The sequence below is a fragment of the Taudactylus pleione genome, unplaced genomic scaffold, assembly GCF_031769625.1.
Source record: "Taudactylus pleione unplaced genomic scaffold, aTauple2 ptg000842l, whole genome shotgun sequence".
NCBI classification, from domain to species: Eukaryota; Metazoa; Chordata; class Amphibia; order Anura; family Myobatrachidae; genus Taudactylus; species Taudactylus pleione.
The window spans coordinates 2,430,001-2,457,295 of NW_028285244.1; the positions used below are offsets into that span (position 1 = coordinate 2,430,001).

General features: G+C 41.7%; 1 protein-coding gene across 1 annotated transcript in view; it reads right to left on the reverse strand.

The window, feature by feature from the left end:
- FGF9 (fibroblast growth factor 9) overlaps window positions 1-27,295 on the reverse strand; it is a 46,422-nt gene that overhangs the window by 2,044 nt on the left and 17,083 nt on the right. Inside the window, exons 2-3 of the mRNA XM_088458605.1 lie at window positions 10,321-10,424; window positions 1-199 (exon numbers count right to left, since the gene is read on the reverse strand). The exon at window positions 1-199 is cut by the window's left edge and continues 2,044 nt beyond it. Coding sequence (XP_088314731.1) covers window positions 1-199; window positions 10,321-10,424 — 303 coding nt within the window. The remainder of the gene's footprint in view (window positions 200-10,320; window positions 10,425-27,295) is intronic.

Sequence of the window (27,295 nt, forward strand, 5' to 3'; positions counted from 1 at the left end):
GGAACGCTGGTCTAGGTAAAAAATGTGTAACTTTCTGTCTCCGTTTAGTCCTACTCCCATCTCTTGGAGTACCATCTTTATTCAATGCAACATAGTATGGCCGTCCTGTGTCCACATGTTTATAGAGGTTCGATGAATACGTGTTGTACCAATTTTCTTCAAATATCTCTCGGAACACACACTCCTCGGTTAACTTCTCCTGCAAGGAATAGACAACAACCATCAATCAATGACTGTGGACATACAGATAATAACATATAGTATTTAAAGTTCAGCGTACAGCCTAACAATGGTTACTGGTGCTAGCACACACACAGGGACATCTGACCTTACTGTAATGGTGCCATGCATGCTCTGTATCTCCGTAGCTCAGTGCTACTTCAGTAATGCTATCTTGTGAGTGCAGATCAAGGTCAGTTGATCAATTTCCCTTGCAAGTAATTACAATTTCTTTGCGCGTGCGTGTGTATAATATATATATATATATATATATATATATATATTATATATATACACACATACATATACATACACACCTGTGATCAGGGGTGCTTCTACCATGAGGGGAATTAAAAACAGAGTGCTAGAGGCAGCAGGCAAAGGGACATATCATGCAAACAAAAATAACTGCCCAAATTTTGCCACATTTTTGTCACCATCACAGAAAAATTATCATATATCTGTTCTATACTCTTTTGCAATCAGTGCCATGTGCAGTGGCTTTGTATCATAATAAAGTGAGGGACTGTGCCAGTGTAGTCAACAGGCGGCACAGATCTGGTATAATTAATGGGTGTCTAATGGTATACTCAATACGGGGTACTGCTACTGTGTGTGTTTGATTTCACATTGTGCAGGATAGTATGCTCAGTACCAACAGCAGCTGTTGAGAGGAATTGGCGGTCTGTTATTCTACACTTTGTTTTACAGTATTACCCAGATTATGTCACACATTTTACATATATTGTGAGACTCTGGTCGCACAATTCTGCATAAATGATGTAATGTGCCAGTTTCACATCCTGATTAATTATACAACATCTGCTTCAAATTTTTTTTACTTCAATTTATGAGATTGTAAAAAAAAAAAAAAAATCTCTATGGGTTTTTGTGTCTCAGAAACATTAAATCATTTTTTTCTCCACATTATTGAATCTGTCTTCTCATCTGACTGCTAAGCGTCTCACATATTTGCATTGAGGTTTGTTATTTTGGTAAATAGTTCTAAATGTGCCAATTTTGCATCCGTGTGCAGGAATTTTATTTATGTGTGAAGAAAACAGCGAGCGATTTCCGTGCTGCTTACAGACGTGGGAACTAGCTATAAAGCCTCATCACAACCCCAAAATTTTGGTTTCTGCTGCGTAATACTAAAACGTTCCTCAGGAAAAATCCATACAAATCTCTCACATCTGTAATTTTTTTTCGTATTGTTCAACAACGTTATAACATCTTGTTTTGCATAGTAAGTGATAAATTAAAACCACAAACCATTTTAGACAGGCCCGGGCTTACAAGTTTTTATGCTGCTGTAATTTTAAAGAAAAGCTTTGTCCCAATGGCAAAAGACAGCAGTAAAATGAAGTAGTAAAATGACTATGCATAGAGCGAATTAAAAAAAGCCCAATTGCTGGCAAAAACTAGAGTTTTGGGGCAATAAGGATTTAGATCTTTTGATAAATCTGTCCCTTGCTCTCCATAATATAAGTGCTTTAATTTTTAAGTTTCAACAACCCTTGAGGACCGCTAACTAAAATTATGAACTGCCTTATATAAGAGTGACTGATTATATATTTATGGGTGTGCGTAAAAAAGTAGTCATCATGGGAGGTGATTTATGGAAGAAATGTGTTCAATCAACATATGTTTTAAACTTAGAAGTCCTGAAAATACAGGCAAAATAAATAAATTCTGTGAGACAAAAAAAAAGGAGCGCCGAAACATAGGAGATGTTTATAAAAGCTGTTATACATGGAAAAAAGTTATTATATGCAGCAACCAGACAGTTAGGGGTATATTTAATAAAGTGCGAGTTTTTAGAAGTAGAGATGTTGCCCCATAGCAACCAATCAGATTTTAGCTATTATCTTCTAGAAGGTTGCTACATAAATGTTAAGTAGAATCTGATTGGTTGCTATGGGCAACATCTCCACTTCTAAAAATCGTCACTTTAGTAAATATACCCCTCACAATTCGATGGTTACAGTGACATTTTACACAAATTCTCAAAACCAGAATATTTTCAACTTATCACACCACAAAAGAGTGTTACATTGTTGTAACGTTGTTGTTTCTTACATTCAGCTTTATCCCTTTCTATCACTACCACCATCATCCATAAAGGCAAAGTCGCCAAATGCAAATGAGCTATGGATAAAGACGACCGTTACACCTTGGAAATGCTATATTTTCATTCAGACGCTGTGCATGCTGTACGGGCTCTTTAACGACTCCTGCTCTCCTAAAGCTTTTATGATATGTACTGATCAGAGGACTATTTCAGACTTTTAATTATTTATCTGCGTGGATGGCAAAATGCATTATTTAATATCACTAGAGGAATCTCTTAAGTGGGAGCGACATGTACAGTGCTTGGAAGGCAAACAAAGACCTCATCCACTCTTCCAACCCCCTCATACAAACCTGACTTCTGTTGTCCTACAAAATAGGTTTGAGGCCATTTTCCACCCACTGCCAAGTAAAGGTTAATAATGTGTGGTAAAAACTGATACAAATATACAGTGCGACTTGAGATGAGCAGGACTTCAAAAGTGGAGTGCGGGATTCTCCCCCATGATTTAGGCACAGAATTTCAGCCGCTTTTTTTTTTTTTACAGAATTTCTCTCAAGACTTCCATGGGAAGACTTTTCCCTTATTTTACATCAGGCATAACACAGATCAGAATGAGTTGACACAGTCGCAGTCCCAGTTCTATTTATAGACTGTGTAGGAGATTGTCTATCTTGCTCAGAGATGTACGGTTCGGTTTTGATTCGTATCTTCCCGCCAAGTTTTGATCTCATAACGAGGCAAAACATCTTTTTTCCCGGACAAAATGTCATCTTTCACGGACATCTGTGCTGAGATGTCTGTGAAAGAAGATGTTTTGCCTCTTTCTAAGATCCGAACTTGGCGGGAAAATCCGAGTCAAAACCGAACCGCACATCTTTTGCTCAGACAGGTTTCTTTCATGCTGCTAGTGGGGTTTTAGAGCCTTTTCATGTTGCTAGTGGAATTATTTTCACCCTAGGGATGGCCGTCAGAAACTGGTAGTTGGCAATTATCGATAGTCCCAATTCCATGGAAATGGTTATTCCATTTGATGCCAGGTTTGCGATGATTGCCTACATCACATGTTAGCTTAGAAATGGCTCATCCGTGGTTCAATTAGGTCATTTTAGTTGCAGGCAGTAAGCAGATCACCTCCACTATTCTAAGGCCATCCCTATATCACCTTGCTAATGGCGTTTATTACAGCCTTTTTGTTTTATTATCACTCATCCGAATGGTATGATCCCAGTGGAGGGTTCAACGCCATAGTTTAGAGAAAACAAATATACCTGAAAAAGGGTGAGAATCTCCTGCACGATATCATTAAATTCAGCATCAAATAAGAGGATTGGTGGGCAGGTGGGGATGCAGGTGAGATTTGCTGGTTTGCTTGCCTATGTTCATTCCCTGTCGGGGGCCCTCTCCTCTCTCTCCGGCGGCAGACAGCAGACTGACGCGTCTGACCTCCGACCACAACATCAGCAGACACTGGACACTAGTGTGCCAGAGTCTACTGTGCAGGTCGCCGGGCATTTTCCTGGCGATTTCTTCACTGCGCATGACGCCAGAAAAATGGCCATGGCGCCATTTTCCGGCGTTTTGTGCAGGGCTGAAAAAGCCGACGCATGGAGGCAAGTATTAGATAATATGGGTGAAGGGTGTGCACACCCTGCACCCAATATAGATACGCCCCTGCTGTCCAGGCCATGTTTACAGTGAGTTCTGCAGAGATACGGCACCACAGCATCTATAAAATGATAGGTAGAATCTGATTGGTTGCTATGGGTAACTTCTCCATTTTCTCTCTTTAGAAGGTTTGATACATCACTCCTCAAAAACCATAACACTGTGCGACAGTCTTTGTTACCTTTTGCGCATGCGCAATATTTTCAGGGGGAGGAGGCCAAAACGTGTGTACATGGGCCTTCTCATGTCTTGAAGTGCCCCTGTAGCATTGGCATTCATGAATAGATTAAAGAAAGCCACCCTGACCTTAACTTGAGTGAAATGCTCATCCGTCCAATTAGAACAATGGATGTTCCAAGCTAGGAACCACACTATTTGTTACACTTGCTGACTTTCTGGGGGGGGAAATCAGCCAGGATGGCACAGCAGGGGGCATGCGGGGGGCTAGTTGTGGAATAGGAGGGCAGATGCAAGGAGCGTGATGGTGCGATATAATCGTGACACCGTCCCCACTATACCGAGATTATGGACATTGTAAAGCGGGCGGCGTGGCTACGATTATGCAATTCAGCGTGAGTCGCATCATCGGCCACCTGATCCGCCCACTTCGCTTGGGAAGTGGGTGGCGGCGGTGTTTAGACGCGGGGCAAATCCTTGAGACTTGAACGCTCTTCCGGGCAGCCGAGAGCAGCAACCAAGACTCGGGAGCCTACTGGCTGTTCAGACAGAGTAGACAAGAGTGCATAGACATCCTAGCAGCTTACCTGCCAACATTCCTGAAATCCAAATAAGGGAACAACCACATTCATGCCCCAATCACTAGCTTTCAAAAATGAATAATGTAAGTACCAGTGCCTTGATAATGGCAAATTCTTCAGCCCCCCCCCCCCCCCCCAAAAAAAGAGGAATATTTGAATGGCCAACCCCTCCGCCTTCAGGAGCGTCAATGAGATGGCATCACGCAAAATGCTGAAATTCCCAATTCTGCCGAGTTCTCGGTAGAACAATGGACCAGTACAGAGGGACTACTGGGATGACTACTGATAACAGTGGACACTTCCCATCTTTAAAGATGGATGGACTCTAATTTACTTTATGATTTTAGGTCATGGTGGAGTTTTCTTTAAAATAACAATAAAAAAAATTCCATACAGACAGAAAAGTACTGAATACTTGAAATGAAAACAAATACAATTTTCTAAAGATCTTTGTAAACATAAAATATATTTAATTTTAATGGATGATTCTTTGTTCACTGGAACGTCTAAGTTAAGAACACATGGGTGGGAAAATAAAAGTGTATTATTTTTTTTCCCCTTGTATTTGTGACTAGTAGAACTTTGCTGGCTGACACAATGGAACGTTTAATTTAGTGCCTGTGGCACAATATAGCTATTGTTTTGATTTTGGAACACTGAAGAGATGCTTGAAATTGCTAGGCCCCTTACTAGGCTAGAAATATTGACACGTCTCTAATGTCAAATCATTTACCAACATAGCGTTCTGTTTGTTTCCTCTTTTTGAAAACATATTTTTAGTTTAATGGCAGCTTTACTGTTCCTACATTCTTGCTTTTTATATTATTTTACAACTATACATGAAAATATACAATATGGTTCATCACCAATATAATGGCTATATGCCTTTACAATTCAAGATTTAAATAAATTTATACAGATTGTTTTTGGACATCCAGACATAGTGTTACATTATTGCATTGACGATATTAAGATTTAACTGTGCCCTTTGCCTTTGGGCTCTATTTAGAAATGAGCGATACTAGCTGGCAGGGGTAAAAGTACTCTTAACCGTTACCCCAGTCCTAGATACCTCAGCTCATATGCAACCAGGCTCTGTCAGTTCGCACATGCGCAGTGGAACTGGAACCCCTGACTTCCAATTTGTTTTATTTATTTTTTTTAGATGAAAGTGAAATTGTAACTGTAAAAAAGATGAAAAAAAATAAACAAAAAAAACTTTGTCACTATTTCAAAAAGAAAAAAATGCTTTATTTAAATAGTGGTGAATTCTTGCTGTTGCCATCTATAGCGATAAGAGAAAACAACGCTGAGCTGCATAAATATCGGCAATGCGTCAATCTCTGCATCAGACCCAATAAGCCTTATTTAATAACATGGTGCAGGTGCTGTAACCCATAGCAACTAAATCAAACATTCATTTTCATTTTCTAAACTGTTCAAGAAAAATAAAAATGATAACTGTAATCTGATTGGTTGTTGTAGTGCAGTTAGCTGTAACCAACATTTTTAAAATCGGGAAATTATAACATGGCAAACATGGTCATCTTCTTGGAGATGGTCCTGAAGTGATTCCAAACCAAATTCCCATGATGACCGGTTTGTACTATAAGAACAATTCCAGTTCTCAATATTATTCAGATACACGTTTATCATAGGATGCTCTCTTTGGGAGGAAAGCATACTGTGCAAGCCATTGCCTAGCAAGTAGGGAAGAAACTGCTAGCCGGCGTTATATTTGGTACATTTCCGATGCACATGATTAGTACGCTAATAAAACTCACCTTGACCCATTAAGCTGCACATATTCAAAGAAAAGCGTAATTGTGTCAGGAAATTGTCTCATACATTACAATCATTTCCTCATGATTACTTTCTACACAGATATGTGTTAAAGGCTCTTTATGGTAGGCCAATAGCGATGTATTGTTCCTTATAAACATTAAAGGGTCTGTTTGCGAATGCTGTATGCAACAAATTTACATGGCAGGTTTGCTAAGTGATTTGTTGAGTACACACACAGGTGTGTGAGAACTATTGTTTAGTGGGACCAATTCACACGTCACAATTCACACATACAGATGTGCAAATTTTCTGGCTTCAGTAGGAGAGTGTGGTGAAAGAAGTGTGTAAAGTACACAAGGATGTGCCACCTATTCCCATGTGGGTCAATGGAGACCAAAGTAACTAGTTGTCTGCATGCAAAATAGAGGCAGATTGTTCTGAATGTGGATTGAGGTAAACATGGTTTACGGTTCATGCAATGGATGTTCGCATTCTGGGGTCTATTACTAAGCTTTGTTAGGACATAAAGTGAACGGTGATAAGGTACCAGCCAATCAGCTCCTAGCTGCCATTTTTCAAACAGCCTGTGAGATGGCATTTAGGAGCTGATTGGCTGGTACCTTATCACTTTTCACTCTGTCTCCTAACACTGCTTAGTAAATAGACCCCCCAGTTGGGTGTGCAGGTCAGTCACACGGTATTTTATTTTACGCAGAGATTTTGAGAAATAAATGGATGCTTTGATTATACTATAATGTCCGCTACAGCGTGGCAAAAGAAATCTTAGGAAACAGAGGTATTGGAGGGGACTCCATTGTATGCCATGTGCCTGCGGACATCATTGCGATGTCCGGCTGCGCACATTACGGCGTACTTCGGTAAGCAATCTCAATGGGGTGTGCGGAAAAATGAGCAAAAATTAATCACCATGGAATGCATTCACCACCGTTATGGAGGCACTACATGGCGCAAAATGTAATAAAAACGTGTTCATTTATGTGGCGACTATTTGGTCCAGTCTTAGAGACAAAAATGCGGTGTTGTGGTAGAATTCATTAAATCAATAATTTAAAGTGCGTCTTACTACACGTAATAATAAGTATACTGTATAAGTATATATTGCACATACCATGAATCAAACCTTGGAAAGAGATGAAGTGGAGAGAGATAAAGTACCAACCAATCAGCTCCTGACATTTTTCAAACACAGCCTGTAAACTGAGAGGAGCTGATTGGCTGGTACTTTATCTCTCCCTTCAAGGCTTAGTACATTTACCGCATCATTTGGAAAAATACTGCCTTCTGGTCTATAGTCCACAATATATTCTTTGTGGTTTGAACAGGACGTAGTCACTATCCCGGCTGTCGGGATGACGGCGCTCAGAATAATGGCATCGTAATCCCAACACCAGTCGGAATCCCGGCATCCCGTGGGGCAAGGGGGGGTTTAGGGGTTAAGCTTAGGCACCAGGGGGGAGGGTTAGGGTTACCTACCAACAGGTGTCGGTATCCTAAACCTGTCGTGATACCGGCGTCCCCTACCCAACCCGTTTGAACACAGAGCTTTTAAAAGTGGACTTTATCCTACATTTATTTATTTGTTTCTGTGGAAGACGCAAACAGCCTTTTTTCCTGAAAGCCGTGGTTGCATCTGAGCACCATTATATACTGGGATGGGCTGAGAGTGCTATGTTTGCAAATCCCTTTCAGCGAGCCTGTGTGATCTCTGGCTGCTTCCTCTGACAGAAACGATATGTCTGATGCGTATTGCTTAAATGCTCTGTGTTGTCCTGTGTGGAGCTGTCCTTACTCACTTTGTTTTGAAAGCCCTCAGGTTACTTTATTATGCAAGTTCTGCTTCCCTTTCTGAGAAGGCCTAAAGCCGTCTCACCCGTAGGACATTATCAGACACATCAATGAAGATCTGTATGGACGGGGACACCAGCAGGGGTCTGACAGGTTTGATTTATGGTGCTCTGCTTACAATGTGGAGTATTCTTGTGCGTTTTAATTCGTTTTGAGTACTCATTTGACTTTTGTACATCTATCACACATTAACTCGTCCATCGTCAGAATGCTGTGACTACCCCCTCAAACCCAGACATCATCATTTTCTTTTCAATATGCCCAACGGTGTCACAAGTCTCGTAGAGCAAACAGGCATCCAAATACGTAATACCAAATAATCCTTAAAAAAAGTAATATTTTTATTTTTTATTTGTTAATGAAGATGTGATAGCCTTGAGTACGGTAGGTGCCAGTAGACACAAAATGCTATATAATCGTACTTATAGAGTGTAGGGGGTATATTTACTAAAGTGCAGGTTTTTAGAAGTGGAGATCTTGCCCATAGCAACCAATCACATTCTAGCTATTATCTACTAGAAGATGCTAGATAAATGTTAAGTAGAATCTGATTGGTTACTATGGGCAACATCTCCACTTCTAAAAACCCGCACTTTAGTAAATATACCCCTTAGTACCTGTTCTTCTCTACATATATGGACAATTCCGTTGTGTTTCTTTGCAATGACAATAAATTTCTTATATTTATCTAGCATCCAGCATAGACCACAATTTCTGATACTCCTAAAAACCCGCACTTTAGTAAATATATATTATACCCTTAAAAGTCAGTTCTCCATGATATTAAAAACTTATTTCACCTATTTGCTAAACAGATACACTGGACTACTATAAATTGTAGGACTATCTACTGTGACTACCTACTGTGAGAAGTGAAGCAACTTTTCTGATTAACTAACAAAAATGGATAATAATTTGTACCACGATATTGGTGGTTTTTCTGTTATCAATCTATAAAAATAAAGAGCATATGGACAGATATTACCAGCTGAGGCAGAGTTGGATGCAAGTGGGACATAATTGCATGCTGATATTGCCTGTATGAGGAGATGTACGGATTACTGTAGCTGGACCACCCCTATCCATCATTATCCTGGGTGCAAAAGCTACATCGGAAAACAGAGGTACGCACAGCCCTGCAAGCCCGCAGTTTTGACAACACGTCATCACTGAATTTAGCCTTTACACGACTGCCCAGCCACCGGCTAGTTACACCCGCTCAGCTACATGTGACGGAGTGTCGTCTGTCCCATGTACTTGCGTACACTCCAGATCACACTCCGGTTGATTCAGACGTGAGCGCCTGGAAACCGCCAGGTGCAAGTGTCCGACGGTTTCCCTCTGTGCATGCGTCTGGGCCGCACTGCGCGTGTGAGGCGATGGTTACCGTACAAAGACGCAGATTGAAATAGCATGGATATCTATGCAATCTCTATGTTGTGTTCCCGGGTGCTAACGGGAAGGGGAAGGGGGTGGCTACCAGTCACGGGCGTGTTCCAAGCGTGTCGGTCTCAGCAAAGCAGTTACACTGACACCAGCGGCCATGGGCAGTCGGACATTCTGAGTGTGAAAATACGCAAAATATAGCCGCAGACTGTGAGAAAATAAGTCCAGTTCTGCAGCTGGTTACTGAGATAGTAAAAATAAACCCCCACCCCCGCACCCAAAATATAAATACAGAAAACAAACAGCTTTCAATGGCAGAAGACACAACACCGTCAGTGTAATATTTGGCTACTATAATCGTAATACAGAGTATATGACGTCAGTGCTGTGATAGGAGGGTGGGTAACAGTGGGATGATGGGAATGGCCAAACATGATTAAATAAAAGCGGTTAAGAAATGTGATGTTAAACGTAATTAGGTATAAGCTATGACAGACAGGAGTACAATGACTAAGGTGTTTGTCTAGGACATGGGCTGCTGCAAGTGGTGAAAGTTTAAAAACTTACCGACCCATACAGCTCCCCTTTCTCATTCATTGCCAGGTACAGGCCACTCTCCACACCTCGAATGCTGACCAGGCCAAATGCTATACTAATAAATTCCAGGATTCCTAGAAGCAGAAGAGACAAATTATATAGCCACGATTGGTTGGATGGTGTACATCAAGCTGTTCCCTTTTATACACAAATGTAACAACATAGTATTACACAGTGCATTGTCATTCTAGGTTATCAAAGGGCAGAGCCCTGTATTACTTCTAACACTTTTACTGAACATTTAGACAACACATAACATGGGTCATCCCCAGGATTAGAATAACCCGTCATACCAACAGAAGAAATACAATATCCAAGAAGATTAGGTCGTTCTGTTGCCGGATGCGGAGATGAAAATGTGCAATTTATATGATACATAGAGGTATATTTACTACAGTGCAGGTTTTCAGAACTCCGGAGCTTGGATGCGGTTGGGTAATGCCATCTTGAGATGGCGTTACACTATAGAAACCTATGGGCTTCTATTCGGAGAGTGCTGCGAGAGGGATCCAATCAGAACCCTCAAAGCCAACACCTGCGGCAGAATGACACCAGAGGGGCTTCTGGGTCATAGCTCTCTCGGTAAGAGCTGTCCTTTGTGAATAAGAGACTTCCGGGTCTGTCATTTGTGATTTTGTTCATGCATAATTAATGCCGACATGCAGGCAAAGGGTGGCTGGATGCACCAGGTTGACGGTTCAACGGTGTCCTTCCTTTGACCACTTTTGGCAAGTACAAACCACTGCATACTGGGAACATCCCATAAGACCTGCCGTTTTGAAGATGCTTTGGCCCAGTTGTCTGGTCATTACAATTTGGCCCTTGTCAGAGTCACTCAGATCCTTACGCTGGCCCATTCTTCCTGCTTCCAACACATCAACTTCAAGAACTGAGTGCTCACTTACTGCCTAATATATTCCACTCTTTGATAGGTGCCATTGTAATAGGATAATCAATGTCATTCACGTCACCTGTCACTGGTTTTAATGTCATGGCTGATCAGTGTGTGTGTGTGTGTGTGTGTGTGTGTGTGTGTGTGTGTGTGTGTGTGTGTGTGTGTGTGTGTGTGTGTGTGTGTGTGTGTGTGTGTGTGTGTGTTAAATTAGTAGGAATAGTGAAATTATATACAGATCTAAACAGGGAATATCCACTACATGATTCGTTCCATGAGCGATATCGTGTAGTGTGTCCCCAGCAGTGGTGTGCTCAATGCTGTTAATGACATTTGAGCACCCACACTGAATGATACATCGTTCAGTGATGTCACCCTCCCTCATCGCCGTATTTCAAGACCCTGACAATATAGTCAGATTGCCCTGTAAGTACGGGCGATGAGCGACGTCATCAACGACCAGCGGGAGCGCGCATCATTGGTCGTTGACGGCATATCCACTGGCCGATATAATGAACGATATAGTTATTGTTCATTTTATCGGCTAGTGGATACGCGGCTTAAGTCATACACTTTTTTTTTTTTTTTAAATAAATGAGAACAATGACTGTGGGTTTTAGTCAAGCGATGCGAACCCTGGGCCATTCACGCCCTGAAAAATGCATCCTCCAATTTAAGGAATGCATCCCTCCATTTCATCTCTGCATTCTGTGAGCTACACGTGTGCTTCCCTGGGGATTTAACCCGTGCCGTTATTAGATTTACACAGCACATGACTGGTATTGATTAGTGCATAGTCTATTTTGTAAGAGATTCAAAATTAATTGTGTAAAAATCCATGTAAGTGCTTTTTTATGAGGCTCGAGAGACGGTGGACCCTGTAATATTGAAGGGAGTTATTCCATTGTAATGTGTGATTGCAAGCTGTGGCAATCGCCGGACAGATATGCCGTTTCTTAAACAAAGGAATTATAAATTGATAAATCCTCAAAAAGCTGTTTACACCTCCCCCTAAAAAGAGAAATCGCTCGTTTGCAGGCAGAGCAAAGCCTGAAACTGAAATATGCTATAAGGGCGAAGGGAAAAACACTACAGGGATACAGAAAGCATGAGGGGCAAGTCTGGCTACATGTCATTACTTACTGCATTTTTCATAAGGATGCACTGTATCCATAATTCAGTGTTCAGCCAGAAACCGAACTATTAGAAAAAAAAATTAATAACTTAATGTAGACCCTAATCTGCATTTTAAAATAAGGTCAATTGGATCGGATACATCTTATCTTAATTAAATGATACATGTTATCTTATCAAAACTCCTGTAAGCAGTTGCTGTGCGTTTCACTTGCTGAAGCTGGAGGTAACTCAGGATTCTGATTCACTCGGCTGAATTCTAGGGATCTGACCGTACTTGAATTGTAATGAAAGCAGATGTCAATCATCGGAATTCTATACTGTATTTGTAGCGCTATTAATCATCCACTGTCCTTGTATGGATTATCCAAAGCCATACTAAAGGTAAAATTGTGACATTCAACCCTATCATAATCTCATTTAATTGGGTAATTTAATTTACCTTTGGACTAGCATGTATTTACCTTTTATGCCAACGTTATGAGCGATTTAAAAAGTAAAAAATGTTAGGCTTATATGCAGGCTTAAGGTATATTTACTAAGCTGCCGGTTTTTAGAAGTGGAGATGTTGCCCATAGCAACCAGATTCTAGCAATTATCTTCTAGAAGGGGCTAGTTAAATGTTAAGTAGAATCTGACTGGTTGCTATGGGCAACATCTCCACTTCTAAAAACCCGCACTTTAGTAAATATACCCCTTAGTATCTGTTCTTCTTCTCTAGATATATGGACAATTCCGTTGTGTTTCTTTGAAATGACAATAAATTTGTTATATTTATCTAGCATCCAGCATAGACCACAATTTCTGATACTGAGTCTGATTCAAGCAATGCACAGGAGAGAACGCACGCACTTGGCCGTTATTTCTGTACTGCGCATGCATCGCACTGCGCAAACTATCCAGTGCGATGGGGTAAGCGTACGCAGACAACAAGAAACGTGCACGCAGACCGCTTCTGTTAATGATTGACAGGAAGTGCCGTTTGTGGGTGGTGACGGGGGGTGGACGGGCGAACCCAGGCGTGCCTGTGCGTTGGGACGCCGTTTTAGGGGCGTCCATAAATAAGCCAGTGCGGCAACGCACGCAGTGATGAAACTCCGCGCACATAGGAAGTTGCCAAGATCCTACGCGAGGTCTGGTCAACCACTATTATGCAAATGTGGGCGATGGTTCTCGATGTTACCGATGTTTACCCTATATTGCGTACTGATCAGGCTTTGAGTAAAGGGAGATGGGTGTCTGCATCTTATGCTGCGGTCTCCGTGCGTATGTATTGATTACCATATTCTCGCAGCGGACAGATGCGTGCGTTCTCTCCTGTGCATTGATTGCTGAATCAGGCCCACTGTTAGAATCCCATTAGGGAAAAAAATAAACTACAACAATTACACAGGGTTGCCCTGAACAGCAGATTCTCAGTGCAGCCCTGCAGAGTGGTATTCTCATTACGTTCTCCTTTAAACTCCTTATTCTCTTGACTAGAGCCTGCAGGCAGTGATCTTATAGCTTTCGTTATACCGTTTCTATGAAGTATACTATACTCTGAGCAACATTTCATGGATATTTCCCAAAAATGTTTCTGTCAGAAATATTCATTGGCTGCTATAAAATGATTATAGATCTATACGTTACCAAATGTGGGATTTGCTTTAATTTTTGGTACATGTTCCAGAACACATACTGTATATTCTTAGCGAGATAAATGTAAAACATGCAAGTTAAATTTAGTTATCCATGTGGCTCTGTAAATGTCATTGGGTGGCTTTTAGGTGCTAGACTCTTGAAGTGCAGAAAGCTTTGACATAATATCCAACCCGTGCTGATAAAATGAATATGAAGCTGGTGTGCGAGGGCCTGGAATCGCAGAGATGTGTCTCCAGCGCTCAGATAAAACGTGCAAAGTACATGAATCATTTATGAGACAACAGGAACGAAAGGTGGAGTGTTGACAATAAAGGGTTCTGAAGTGTTTCGGAGTCAGATTTAAAATTGCTCTTGGCATATAGGGTCTAGTTGTGTCAATACATTTGCCACTTCTTCTTACACACCTAACATGCCCCAGTTGTGAATATCCTTTGTCATTGTAGAACAATTCTGGCCGTAGGTTACTCATTTTATTCTTAATGAAAAAAAATAGTACATTTGCATTGATTGTATCTTTATAAAGGATATGTGGGAGGTTATTGCATTAGATTGCAAGCCCTTTGACTCAACAATTTCTCAATGCTAGATTAATTTTTGTTTTTTGTGGGGTTTTTTTGCATATCGCTCCTGTTAATTATTATTGTGCATATAGCAGTGTTCATTTGTATATTGCTTCTTATCCTCTATTTCTTTTTAGAGATCTATATGCCCGGTTTTCAATTTTGTTTTATGTTAGTAAAATTATTGCCAAGAAATTGTGCCAAAAGGTAGAAAAGGACAATAACTGGCATCCCAATCTGCCCTCGGGGCTAATATTATTTTCTGCTAGCTATGTATTAAGCAAATGTGCCTTTTGTTTATGTGCTGTTAGGTAGTCTTATGTCTTAAAGTGTCGCGGTCACGGACGGCAAAGTTGAGACAGCCATTTCTGGTCTAAACCAATAGTAACTATTGAGGCATGAGGCAAAAAATGCCTCAGTGATGTCATTATTTCTTAGTGGATTTAAAAGATGCATTCTTTTCTACATCAAGATGGATAACTTGTCTGTGCGCAGCTAAGAGATGAATAGCGTAGGAAAGATTTTGCTTTTTAATCATCTGTTTGAGATGTGAATGTACATTTCAACATTCAAATTATGAATAACTAGCTGTTGCCCACAATAAAATTGCTTCTGCTTTTATTTTTTTAATTTGAGATGTCCTAGTTGTATTGCTTTGTATAGGGGCCCTGTAGTGGGAGTGGCCTATGTGACCAGCAGCGCTCTATAGACTGGTGGCAGCAGCGCCTTCACCCACCACTGACACCAATGTCACTGTGTGCCCTGTGCACAGACTATGTAGCCTATCCTATTCACCCACCACTCCCATCAATGTCACTGTGTGCCCTGTGCACAGACTGCTATGCAGCCTATCCTATTCCCCCACTACTCACACCAATGTCACTGTGTGCCCTGTGCACAGACCGCTATGTAGCCTATCCTATTCACCCACCACTCACACCAATGTCACTGTGTGCCCTGTGCATAGACTGCTATGTAGCCTATCCTATTCACCCACCACTCACACCAATGTCACTGTTTGCCCTGTGCATAGACTGCTATGTAGCCTATCCTATTCATCCACCACTCACACCAATGTCACTGTGTGCCCTGTGCACAGACTGCTATGTAGCCTATCCTATTCACCCACCACTCACACCAATGTCACTGTGTGCCCTGTGCACAGACTGCTATGCAGCCTATCCTATTCCCCCACTACTCACACCAATGTCACTGTGTGCCCTGTGCACAGACCGCTATGTAGCCTATCCTATTCACCCACCACTCACACCAATGTCACTGTGTGCCCTGTGCATAGACTGCTATGTAGCCTATCCTATTCACCCACCACTCACACCAATGTCACTGTGTGCCCTGTGCATAGACTGCTATGTAGCCTATCCTATTCACCCACCACTCACACCAATGTCACCGTGTGCTCTGTGCACAGACTGCTATGTAGCCTATCCTATTCCCCCACCAATGTCACTGTGTGCCCTGTGCACAGACTATGTAGCCTATCCTATTCCCCCACTACTCACACCAATGTCACTGTGCCCTGTGCACAGACTATGTAGCCTATCCTATTCATCCACCACTCACACCAATGTCACTGTGTGCTCTGTGCACAGACTGCTATGTAACCTATCCTATTCCCCCACCAATGTCACTGTGTGCCCTGTGCACAGACTATGTAGCCTATCCTATTCCCCCACTACTCACACCAATGTCACTGTGTGCCCTGTGCACAGACTATGTAGCCTATCCTATTCATCCACCACTCACACCAATGTCACTGTGTGCCCTGTGTACAGACTGCTATGTAACCTATCCTATTCACCCACCACTCACACCAATGTCACTGTGTGCTCTGTGCACAGACTGCTACGTAGCCTATCCTATTCACCCACCACTCACACCAATGTCACTTTGTGCCCTGTGCACAGACTGCTATGTAGCCTATCCTATTCCCCCACCACTCACACCAATGTCACTGTGTGCCCTGTGCACAGACTGCTATGTAGCCTATCCTATTCACTTACCACTCACACCAATGTCACTGTGTGCCCGGTGCACAGACTGCTATGTAGCCTATCCTATTCACCCACCACTCACACCAATGTCACTGTGTGCCCTGTGCACAGACTGCTATATAGCCTATCCTATTCACCCACCACTCACACCAATGTCACTGTGTGCCCGGTGCACAGAGTGCCATGTAGCCTATCCTATTCACCCACCACTCACACCAATGTCACTGTGTGCCCGGTGCACAGAGTGCCATGTAGCCTATCCTATTCATGTGACCGCGGGCCCAAAGCACCTCTCCCCCCAACCCTTACCAGCCACACACATGGTGCCATACCTATCTCTTGCATTGATGATGTCAATAAATTATGTTTCTGTTATTGCTCAGCTTTAACTTGACAGATCGAGATGAAACAAAGTGCAGGTTATTTCTAGGCGTTTCCACTACAAAATTCTGAGTTTTCATGAAAATCACTTTAGTAGTTTTCGTGCCAACTAGGAACAAACAGACAGACACAACGTTCTTATACAATTAGTACAATACATGTATCAAAGTCCGATTGTCATCACTTTCAATATTACTAACCCATTCACCCTAATATATATGTAATATTATTAAACTTTAAATGTAGAGTTCCCCAAATTATAGTATGTGTGTCGCTGTTAATAATTTTGCTATTTTCCACTGGTAAAGATGTGTCCACATACATGTTACTTCCTTGCGCATTAAACAAACTTTCTAGTCGTGGCATGCTGTGGCGTCATTTGGTAGCACCAAGCGTCTTTCCGTGCGACTTTTTACATACAAATGCATCTTACTCGCAAACCGGAGTGAATAGGACGCACAAGCAGCTGCTCCTGATTTAAATGATATGCGGCATGTCTATATTCTGTGTGTGCCTGCGGGTGTCACAGCCGCTGACACTGTAACATAGCAGTTTGCATGCAGATGCACCCACAGTCGCACACAGAATATGTGTCCTATTCACAACGCTTTGTAAATAAGATGCATTTGAAGGTAATAAGTAGCATGGAAAGACGCTTGGGGCAACGGAGTTGCACGGCGCTCGCGCTTTATGTTTTAGCGCACGGAGGTAAGATGTGGACACATCTGTACTTAAGTCTTAAATTAGGGTTAGTAAACCTACTACTAGACATTATTCTATATCAAACAAAGCCTTGGATTGATCAAGCATGGTCAATCCTACTGTTGAACTATAAGTGCCAGCATGCCCAGGCGTGCTGGTTCTGCACCACTTGGAGTGTCCCAGGTTGCTTACCCCTGATTTGTGTTTCTAGGACATGAAACACATTCTGTTGTATTAATGTATTATGTGCTAATTCACAGAGATTAAAAATAGAAGCCTTTTAGTGCACAGTCACATTGTGATGTAAGAAGGGGTTTCTGGGAGGCTGCCGTCAGCCAGCTGCTGGTTACATTGCTGTGGCACTATCCTGCTATCTGCAATGCATCATTCTGATAGTCCTGGGGAAGATTAACTCCTCAGTATAATCTGTTCACAAAATGCAGAAGCTTTTAAAGTGATGTTAAGGATGTGAGAGGATAAATTATACCTAAGGATTGGTTATTGGTAATGTTCAGATACTCTAAGTTCTAACAAGCAAATCACTACAGTTCACATCCTTATACATAGTGTACGGAAATATGTGCATGTCACATATATACAACACATATACACACACACACCTGCCAGATCACCTCAGCCGTTACGTTACGCTCCTCCCGTCCACATCCCAATATCCAATTTTAGTTAACCCCTTTACTCCCTGTCCTTATTTCTCCCCTCTCTGTGGTGTGCCCGTGTACATCAAATCTAATATGCACAGTGGCACACACCGTAAACATTAGGTGTGACATGCACATGCCAAATGTGCGTGATGACCTAATTGTGTGTGCACACATACATACACACATATATATTATATATATAATATACACACACACGATAGCGATATTAAACTACTGACGGGAGATGTGGATAACATTGATTATCTCGTTACACTGGCACCTGTCAAGGGGTGGGATAGATTAGGCAAAAAGTGAACACTCAGTTCAGACACCAAAGTGATGTCACATTGGAACAGTTGAATCCTTAATTTATTAAATACTATATTTCATTTTAAGGTGGAACATTTGGACTACAAGGAATCAGGCATCACATCTCCAATCAGGTGCACCACTGTCAATGTAAAAGTGCCAGGAAAAAAAACAACACCTAAGTATTATACATAAACTATCGCATAAAACTGCAGTTATACCAGACCTCAAAACAGTTATGATTTAGACGGGACAGAGCCTATTCTGGGGGCTTTCCCTGCCACCCCAACAGTCAGAACTTCTGTGGGGATAAAGGAATATTTTACCATGGTGTGCGGGACCATTGTAATACATTGTGTGCGCAGCAATTCAAAGTGATCTTTAGGGGAAAAGAGCTGGGGTCGCCTAGCAAGACCCCAGGTCTCAGTGATACCCTTTTCACACTCACATCTAAATCCCGGGTTTTTGTGCGTGATTGCGCATCACCTGGGATTTAGCTAAGTGTGAATGCAAACAACCCGGGACAAAGTCCCAGGTTCCTGACCTTGCTCCTTACCAGGGTCGGGTTGATAGACCCGGCAATTTCCCAGCTCTCATATCTGAAAGGGATATGACACTCTCATACTGCATTCTAACATATCCCCTTCCTCTTATCAGATTGTGTCCCAACGTCGGGAGGCAGGGTTTCACATGTGTTAAGAATATATTTCACAGCTTAGTACATTTATAATATTTCAAAGCAAAATAAATACAGATATTTTGGGGTTTATGTACTAAGGGGCCTATTTATCAACGAGTTTCATCATACACAACGAGTGATAAAACACGTTGCGTATGATAATGGTGCTCCAGCCAATCAGGTCCCAACTGTCACCTGTTTGAAAAATGACAGTTGGGAGTTGATTGGCTGGAGCACTGTTTATCATACGCAATGAGTTTTTACACACATTGCATATGATGAAAGTCGTTGATTAATAGGCCTCTATTGAGATAAAGTACCAAACAATCAGCTCCTGTCATTTTTCAAACACAGGGGTCTATTTACTAAGCCTTGAATGAAGATAAAGTGAATAGAGATAAAGTACCAGCCAATCAGCTCCTTAATGCCATGTCACAGGCTGTGTTTGAAAAATAACAGTTAGGAGCTGGTTGGTTGGTATTTTATGTCCATCCAAGGCTTAGTAAATGGACCCCACAGTCTGTAAAGCGACGGTTAGAAGCTGATTGGTTGGCACTTATCTCCATCTCACTTTAGTACATAGAACCCTTAGAACCAGAAAAGAATAATTGAGCTGCTGTGATATAATTAAACACAAACACCTCAGCAGACTTCCAGACACAAATAAAACTTAATCTAGGTTAAATAAATATATAGTGCCATAAACCGCTAAAACACAATATTATTACATGCAAGGGTTAACAGTTACTTCACTGTTAGAACCAAAGACGCACTTTAGGAAGTAATAATGGCTGTGAACCGAAGTGTGTAATTATTACATCTGAGATGGGTTTTTTCTATCAGCGCAACTGGTTTATGTACCGTAAGGCATGCCAAAAGGGAATACAGACTGGCCAGGGTGTAACAAGGGGGAAAATGCTGAGTGCAATAAGAAATAAAGAAATGCATGCAAGAAAAAAAAAAAAGTTACTAGGATAAAAAATATGAAACATGCCCATAAAATCAATGGATTAGTACTATATCAGAGAATGTGCCGATCTTCTCATTACGGCCACTAAATATGCACTAACTACAGTAGCCATAGTCTATTAAATAAACAATTTGCTCTATATAAAAATGTAACAGAGAGCATTTAATGAAATTCTTTATACATTTATCACTGCTTCACATGTAACTGATTTTCTGCTCTTTCCTTTGCCTCCTGTTGTCCCTTTTGTTCCTCGATTTGTGCTGCCTGTGGACCACACACTGCTCTCCAAATGTCTCAGGAATAATGGAAGCCATAAGGACGGAGTGGAGCCCCTTTGGGTCACTCATGCAAATATCTTCAATAGGTTATCCTCGGAGAGCGCTACATGTCACTTTTTCATTATGTAGGGCCATTGTAACGCCGATGTTTTTGCAGTTGATGGGCCGCCTGCGTCTGAGTCACACTGCACATGAGTCAAGGTACATTACCGAAGGTGCTCGCAGAAACTTTTTACCCACAGTGAGATTGATAGTTAGGAAGTGTTTGGGGGAGGGGGATGCTGTCAATATCCCGACCGCTGGGATTCCGGCGCTCAGAATGTCGGCGCCGAAATCCCGACACTTGTCACAATCCCGACAGCCGGAATACCAAAATTAAGTAGAGGGGTGGGGGGAGGGTTAGCGTTAGGGTTAGGCCCTAAGGGGGGGGAGGGTTAGGTTTAGGGGAGGGGGAGCTTAGGTTTAGGCAATGGGGTGGTGGGGAGGTTACAGTCAGGCATCGGGGAGAGAGGGTTAGGGTTAGTCATATTTCTGCTTATCCCACTTATTTGCATGTCTGGTGAGCATGGTTGCGATTGAAGAGATTCAGAATAATGGTCTAAAAAAGCTGCTCTCCAAACACAAACATTTGAGGGGGGGCAAATTAATAGCAGCAATGGCCACAAGCAGCTGGTCTTCCCACCATTTCTCCAGCACCTCGTAGCAGATTTTTCTATACACTCCATTAACGCGCACAGGAAAATCTTCCATTTCTGGGCACGGTAACAAGCAGTAATATGCACAGCCGTACATCGCCTCTAAATGAATTGCCCCCCTTGGAATCAAGGAACAAAAGCTAGCTAGTATATATTAAGAATGATGTATCATATTTTGTAGCCAACAATAAAGTATACTTATTTCCTTAAAACAAATGCATTACTAGTAACGTATATGGCGGTATATTTACTAAAGTGCAGGATTTTAGAAGTGGAGATATTGCCCATAGCAACCAATCAGATTCTAGCTACTATCTGCTAGAAGGTGCTAGATAAATAAGTAGTATCTGATTGGTTGCTGTGGGCAACATCTCCACTTCTATAAACCCGCACTTTAGTAAATATATACGCCTTAATTTAAGCCGGCCCGACTCAGTCATACCTCCTTCAGATCGCAATTGGCGAGTCGCACCTGGGATTTCTGCACATGTCCATCCCGGGTGCGACCCGCCTGAGACCCCTCTTAGACTGACGGCCCGACCCGGCATTATTGCATTCACCACCATCGCTGCTGAGCCAGCGTTCGGTGATGAGATCATCTCCAAGCGCCGGCTCTCCCTATGCAGTGAACGGGACCCGGGTCGCCTCGACCCGGGTTACCCGTTCACACCGCACCGCGAGCCGGTTTGAACTCGTGTTCAATCCTGCTTGTTACTCAGGTTGAAATGCTGGGCCACTCGACCCGGGTTATTTCAACTGGGCCCTTTCACACTGCGCAGTAACCAGAGTTGCCGGGCGTTCATGTGCAATAACCTGGGTTATTTGATGGCAGTGTGAATGGGGTATTAGTGAATGGGCCAAAACATCGCCTAGATATACATTGCTTGACATTTTGAAACACTGTCAATTTTTAAATAATACTGAACGTCAGAGGGGTAAAAGGTAAGCAGCGAGATTTTCGTGATTTTGCCACTACTATAGATTTAAAGTGGCGATAATTTAAAAGGCAAAACCAGGTTGTTTTAAGCTATTGGCGTTTTAAATCTAGCAGCTAAGTCACTGAAATCACGCAGCTGCCTGCATCTCACCTGCGGCAGGCTAATATATTTACCCCAGGGAGTTGCAAAATCTGTCAATTATTTTCAGGAAACAGAAATAGCATTAGGTGCTAGATTACGTCAACTAATATTCCCAACATCTAAAATCCCTGTAGTAAGTGGATTGCACTATCACAATTTACACGTTATTTCATAGTCATGCTCAGTCTAGATCTGGATAGAATGTTGGGTTTTAGTAAATATAACACAATGGGGGATAACAGTTCAATAACTATAAAGAATATAATTTTTAATAAATGTCAGGACACATAGCAATATCAGAAAAGTTAGTTAAAGTATATTAAAAAAAAAAAAAAAAAAGCCTGGAGATCTACTTAGTAATTTTATTTATGATCTCCTCAAAATCAGATGCAGTTACTGTCCCCTTTCCAGTAAAATGAGCCAACACTGATAAATGAATGCTTATTGGAAAGCAATTTACATGGGAAGTCTCTGCATTATTGACTTCAAGCCAATCTATGCATCAGCATGTAGCAGTACAGTCACTGAGGATTCTTCAACGCAGGTGCTGCAGCTCAGCCATAGGCAGAGGAAGGAAAGTGTAGTCAGCATTTATACTGTTCTAACCAGCCAACATCCTCTCAACTGCATTAAAAGGTAGCACTTTTCAGCAAGCCACTGCAGATCTCCTATACCAGCTGTTCTCAAGCATCTTCTACTAGCTCTCATCAATCCCAATCCACATCTGTATGATCACGATTAGGGGCTTTGCATGCACGCTACAATTAGGTCTCAATGGCAGCATATGTAGACACAGTTAGGGGGGGGTAGTAACTTTTTACTACTCTTGCCACCCTTAGCTGGTTTTAGGGACTTAGCAAAATTGATATTAGATGTGTTCTTAAGAGTTTGATTGTAAAAATAAAATAGTTTTGTTCCAAAAGCAGTAAAAACTCTTTGGGGGGTGGGGGGTTAAGTTCCTGTCGATGTACTGCAGAGCATTTCCATGTTGCTCGGCTGCGACCATATCGGCCAATCACATCACCACCGACATGAAGTGTTTTCCTAGAGGTGCCAGGCAATAGTCGCTATGTGGATGGATGTGATGCGCCATTCTGCAGCTGAGCTGTATGTGGAATACACGTGGGATACGATGGAGGAAGGTTATGCGTCTGACTTATTCTTTCTATCTGTATGTCTCTATAATATTATAGATGTCATTGTCAATTACTATTAATGTGACAAGTTGCACAGAAGCAATACATTGCAGGGTTTAACCATCAATTATACATATACATTTTGACAATTCACATGTCATTTCAACATAGGGCCTGAATCACAGTTGTACGTTAATGCAGTCGCACCTGCATCATTTTACGCAGATACTGTGATAACATGCAAATGTCGCAGCCGCCGAGATATGTAACGGGACCACCACCGGTGACTTTGCAAATCCAAGCAGCTGCGTTAAAAAGTCGCAGCAGCATGCGTACAAAGATGTAGCGAAGGTCGCAGATCAGATCCCCATGGCTACTCAGAATAGCCGACGGAACTAAGACACTGGCGCCATGGAAAATGCATAGAACAGATGCAGGCGCTGGAATCAGACACGTCTACAAAAACTTAGCGGCACGCCCACATTTTTCTGACCACGCCTCTGTTACCACCCACAAACTGTCCCTAACTGTCAATCACTCAGCGTCTCAATCCTCTCTGTGAGCGACACCGCAGGGGCATCGGGACGCAGGCGTTGTAATAAAAACATTGACCAACTGCGTAGATATTGGCATACAGTAGCGTACAGCTGAGGCAGGCGCATGGTTCTTTATTTACACAGCAAATCTGAGAACATTATATATGACAGATGAGATTCTCATGGATGTATAAAACAAACATTCCACTGGCATAATTCAAATAATCAAGCAGAATCAGTCTATTCATTTTGTCATTAAGAATAAACACAATTTGCATAAATTATGCTGGATAATGGGTAATAAATGCAAGCGTCAGCAAGCATATAAACGGGAGCAACACAAGATCATATAAATATACAGATGATTATAAAGTTCATCCGTTATATATCTCTATTCCATGCAATCCCTGTTTAGTAATAGTACAACAAAAACCAAAAGCTTCCCCAGAACCAGCTTCCCTTAAGTAACGTTTGTTATTTTGCCGCTATTTGCAGCAATAACAGATCATTAACATGCAATTTACCATTGAAGCCGCTACACTTTGTCCTATATAAACTTCATCCACCACTTGCTTTTTGCAGTAGCAAAGGAGGTGTTTGTGCTGTGTACAAGCCCAAACCACAATTCCCATTGAGAATACTGGTCTTATGTGTATTTTAGCTGAATATAGGAGCGATCGCTGATAGTAGCACTCTGAGCAATGTGAGAGCAGCATGGTTTTCATCTGACTTAAAAAGGCAAGGAACATGTATCATATGAAGCAAACACATTATTATAGGAAGTGTCATATTCCTTATCCATCCTCTGTAGTATCTCCATCTGTTACTTACAGTCATTCGTAGTAACAGTAAAATATGTTTTCAAGGACACAGTGCCAATGATGCCGGAATGCTGCTGTTTTAATCACAATGTTAGTGCTCATAAAACAACTATTTATGATCTGGTGATGCAACAATTTTTCGTCACAGAAACAGTTATGAACTTAAATCGTGTATTTGTCTGCACTTTCCTTATTACCATTAATACACATAGGGCTATACTGTACGTCAGTACAGTGTAATATACCATTTCTATGAGCACGATAGTAGCATAATATATAATGGAACGATAACAGTGAGTGACAGCAGAGCTAGATTACAGAAAAAGCACTAGCCCAAACTAATTGTCCCCCATCACCAATATCTTTTTTCTTAGCACAAGGATATATCTGTATTAGGGCCCCACACAAGTCTGATGCCCTTACAAACAATCACACCTTCAGCAGCAGTGGCAATCTGCAAGCATAACATTTTATTGAACTAACTGTGCATTACCATGGTGGGAACAAATAAGTCTAATGGTGCGTACACACGGTACGACTTTCATGAGCGATGTGAACGATAACGATATTGTTCATTTTTTGTCAGTCTCCAACCTGACAACGACCACCGATGCGCGTTCCCGCATGCACGATAACGATGTCTGTGGTCGGCCGTACATGCAGGCCAACTTGGACAATTTTGTAAAGATTTGCCTGTAAAAAGATAGCTTCACTGAAATATCTATCATAAATACAGGTTGAGTCTCCCATATCCAAAATGCTTGGGACCAGGGGTATTATGGATATCGGAATATTCCGTATTTTGGAATATTTGCATACTATAATGATATATCTTGGGTATAGGACCCAAAACTAAACACAGAATGCATTTACGTTCTATATACACCTTATACACACAGCCTGCAGGTCATTTTATACAATATTTTTAATAATTTTGAGCATCAAAAAAAGTGGGTACATAAATTAAATTAATTTATGTTTCATATACACCTTATACACACAGCCTGAAGGTTATTGTATACTGTATTTTAATGATTTTGTGCTTTAAAAAAAAGTTTGTGTACATTTAACCATCAGAAAGCAAATGTTTCACATTCTCAGTCATACTAAAAATATTCCATAATTCGGAATATTCCGTATTTCGGAATATTTGGATATGGGAGACTCAACCTGTATCTATCAGTGTGTACAACCAAAATCGTTTGCCCTGCACTTCAGAAAGTTGGAGAAAAATCTATCAGCGATATCTATGGTTGTTCAAGTCGTACCGTGTGTACGCACCATAAAGCTCAGTTGCCTACATCTTGGACCGCTCCCGGAGGGGAAGACCAATGGATAAATAGGAGGTGCGTGATAACGCAAACAACACAGTCTACCACTGAATGTGGATCAGTATACTTACCAGGCACCGTCGGGATCTTCATCTGCCGCACTTCCGGCGTTGGTATTTCATCCGCCAGGCTTAGGTCCGGCGGTATGTCATACTGATTCCATAGTTTATTATAAGCTTGTTGCCACCATCGGTTTACTCGCTACCAGTACAATAGATTGCATTGGTAAAAGCACAGCACATGTAAAGCGGATGGTGAACACATTGAAAACACATCTAGATGCACATGTAAGTTTTCATGCATTTTACTTATTTTAGAGCACATGTATCTATGAGGAATAAATGAACAAATATAGCTAACCCATAACTAGTTTATACAAAGACAAGAAACTGATCAAGCCTGATACTGATGGTGTTAGATATAGAGTCTATTTTGCCTATTTTGACAGTCCCGGGTCACACAATTCTGATGGCTGCCCTGGTTGCAGCCGCCACCTACTACTTGCTAACGTAAACAGCAGTGGTGGAGGAGGGAGTAACGCGAGGGGGGTGTCTGGACACCTGAGGATGGCCTAGAGCAGGGGTCTTAAACCTTAGCCCTCCCACTGCTGTGGAACTACACATCCCAGCATGCACTGCCATAGTTTTAGCATGCTGTTATATCAAAAAAGTGGCAGTGCATGCTGGGATGTGTAGTTCCACAGCAGCTGGAGGGCCAAGGTTGAAGACTCCTGGCCTAGAGCTCCAAAAATGTTGGGAGAACAAGGCCTGTTCGTGATCTTTTTTGCACTACGGGTACTAAAAACCCAGGTCTGACTGCAGTGACTGCCCCCCAAAAAATGTGAAGGTCGGATGGAACAGCTAGCAAACAGTCCATCGTGGAAAAGAAAATGTCTTATACTACTTATTTGCAGTTTAACATGTACTCTGGAGTATTCAACGCAGCTTGAACATATGTAAAAATAGGCCTGATAGTATTATTCCCTGTCACATTCTCACAAAGATGATAAACCAAATAACCGCACAAGCAGTGATCATGTTACATCATCCATTTCCACAAAATCGGGAAACAAAAATAAAAAACAATAAGGGATTTCATTTTCTGTCTTCGTTCCACTTTAGTAA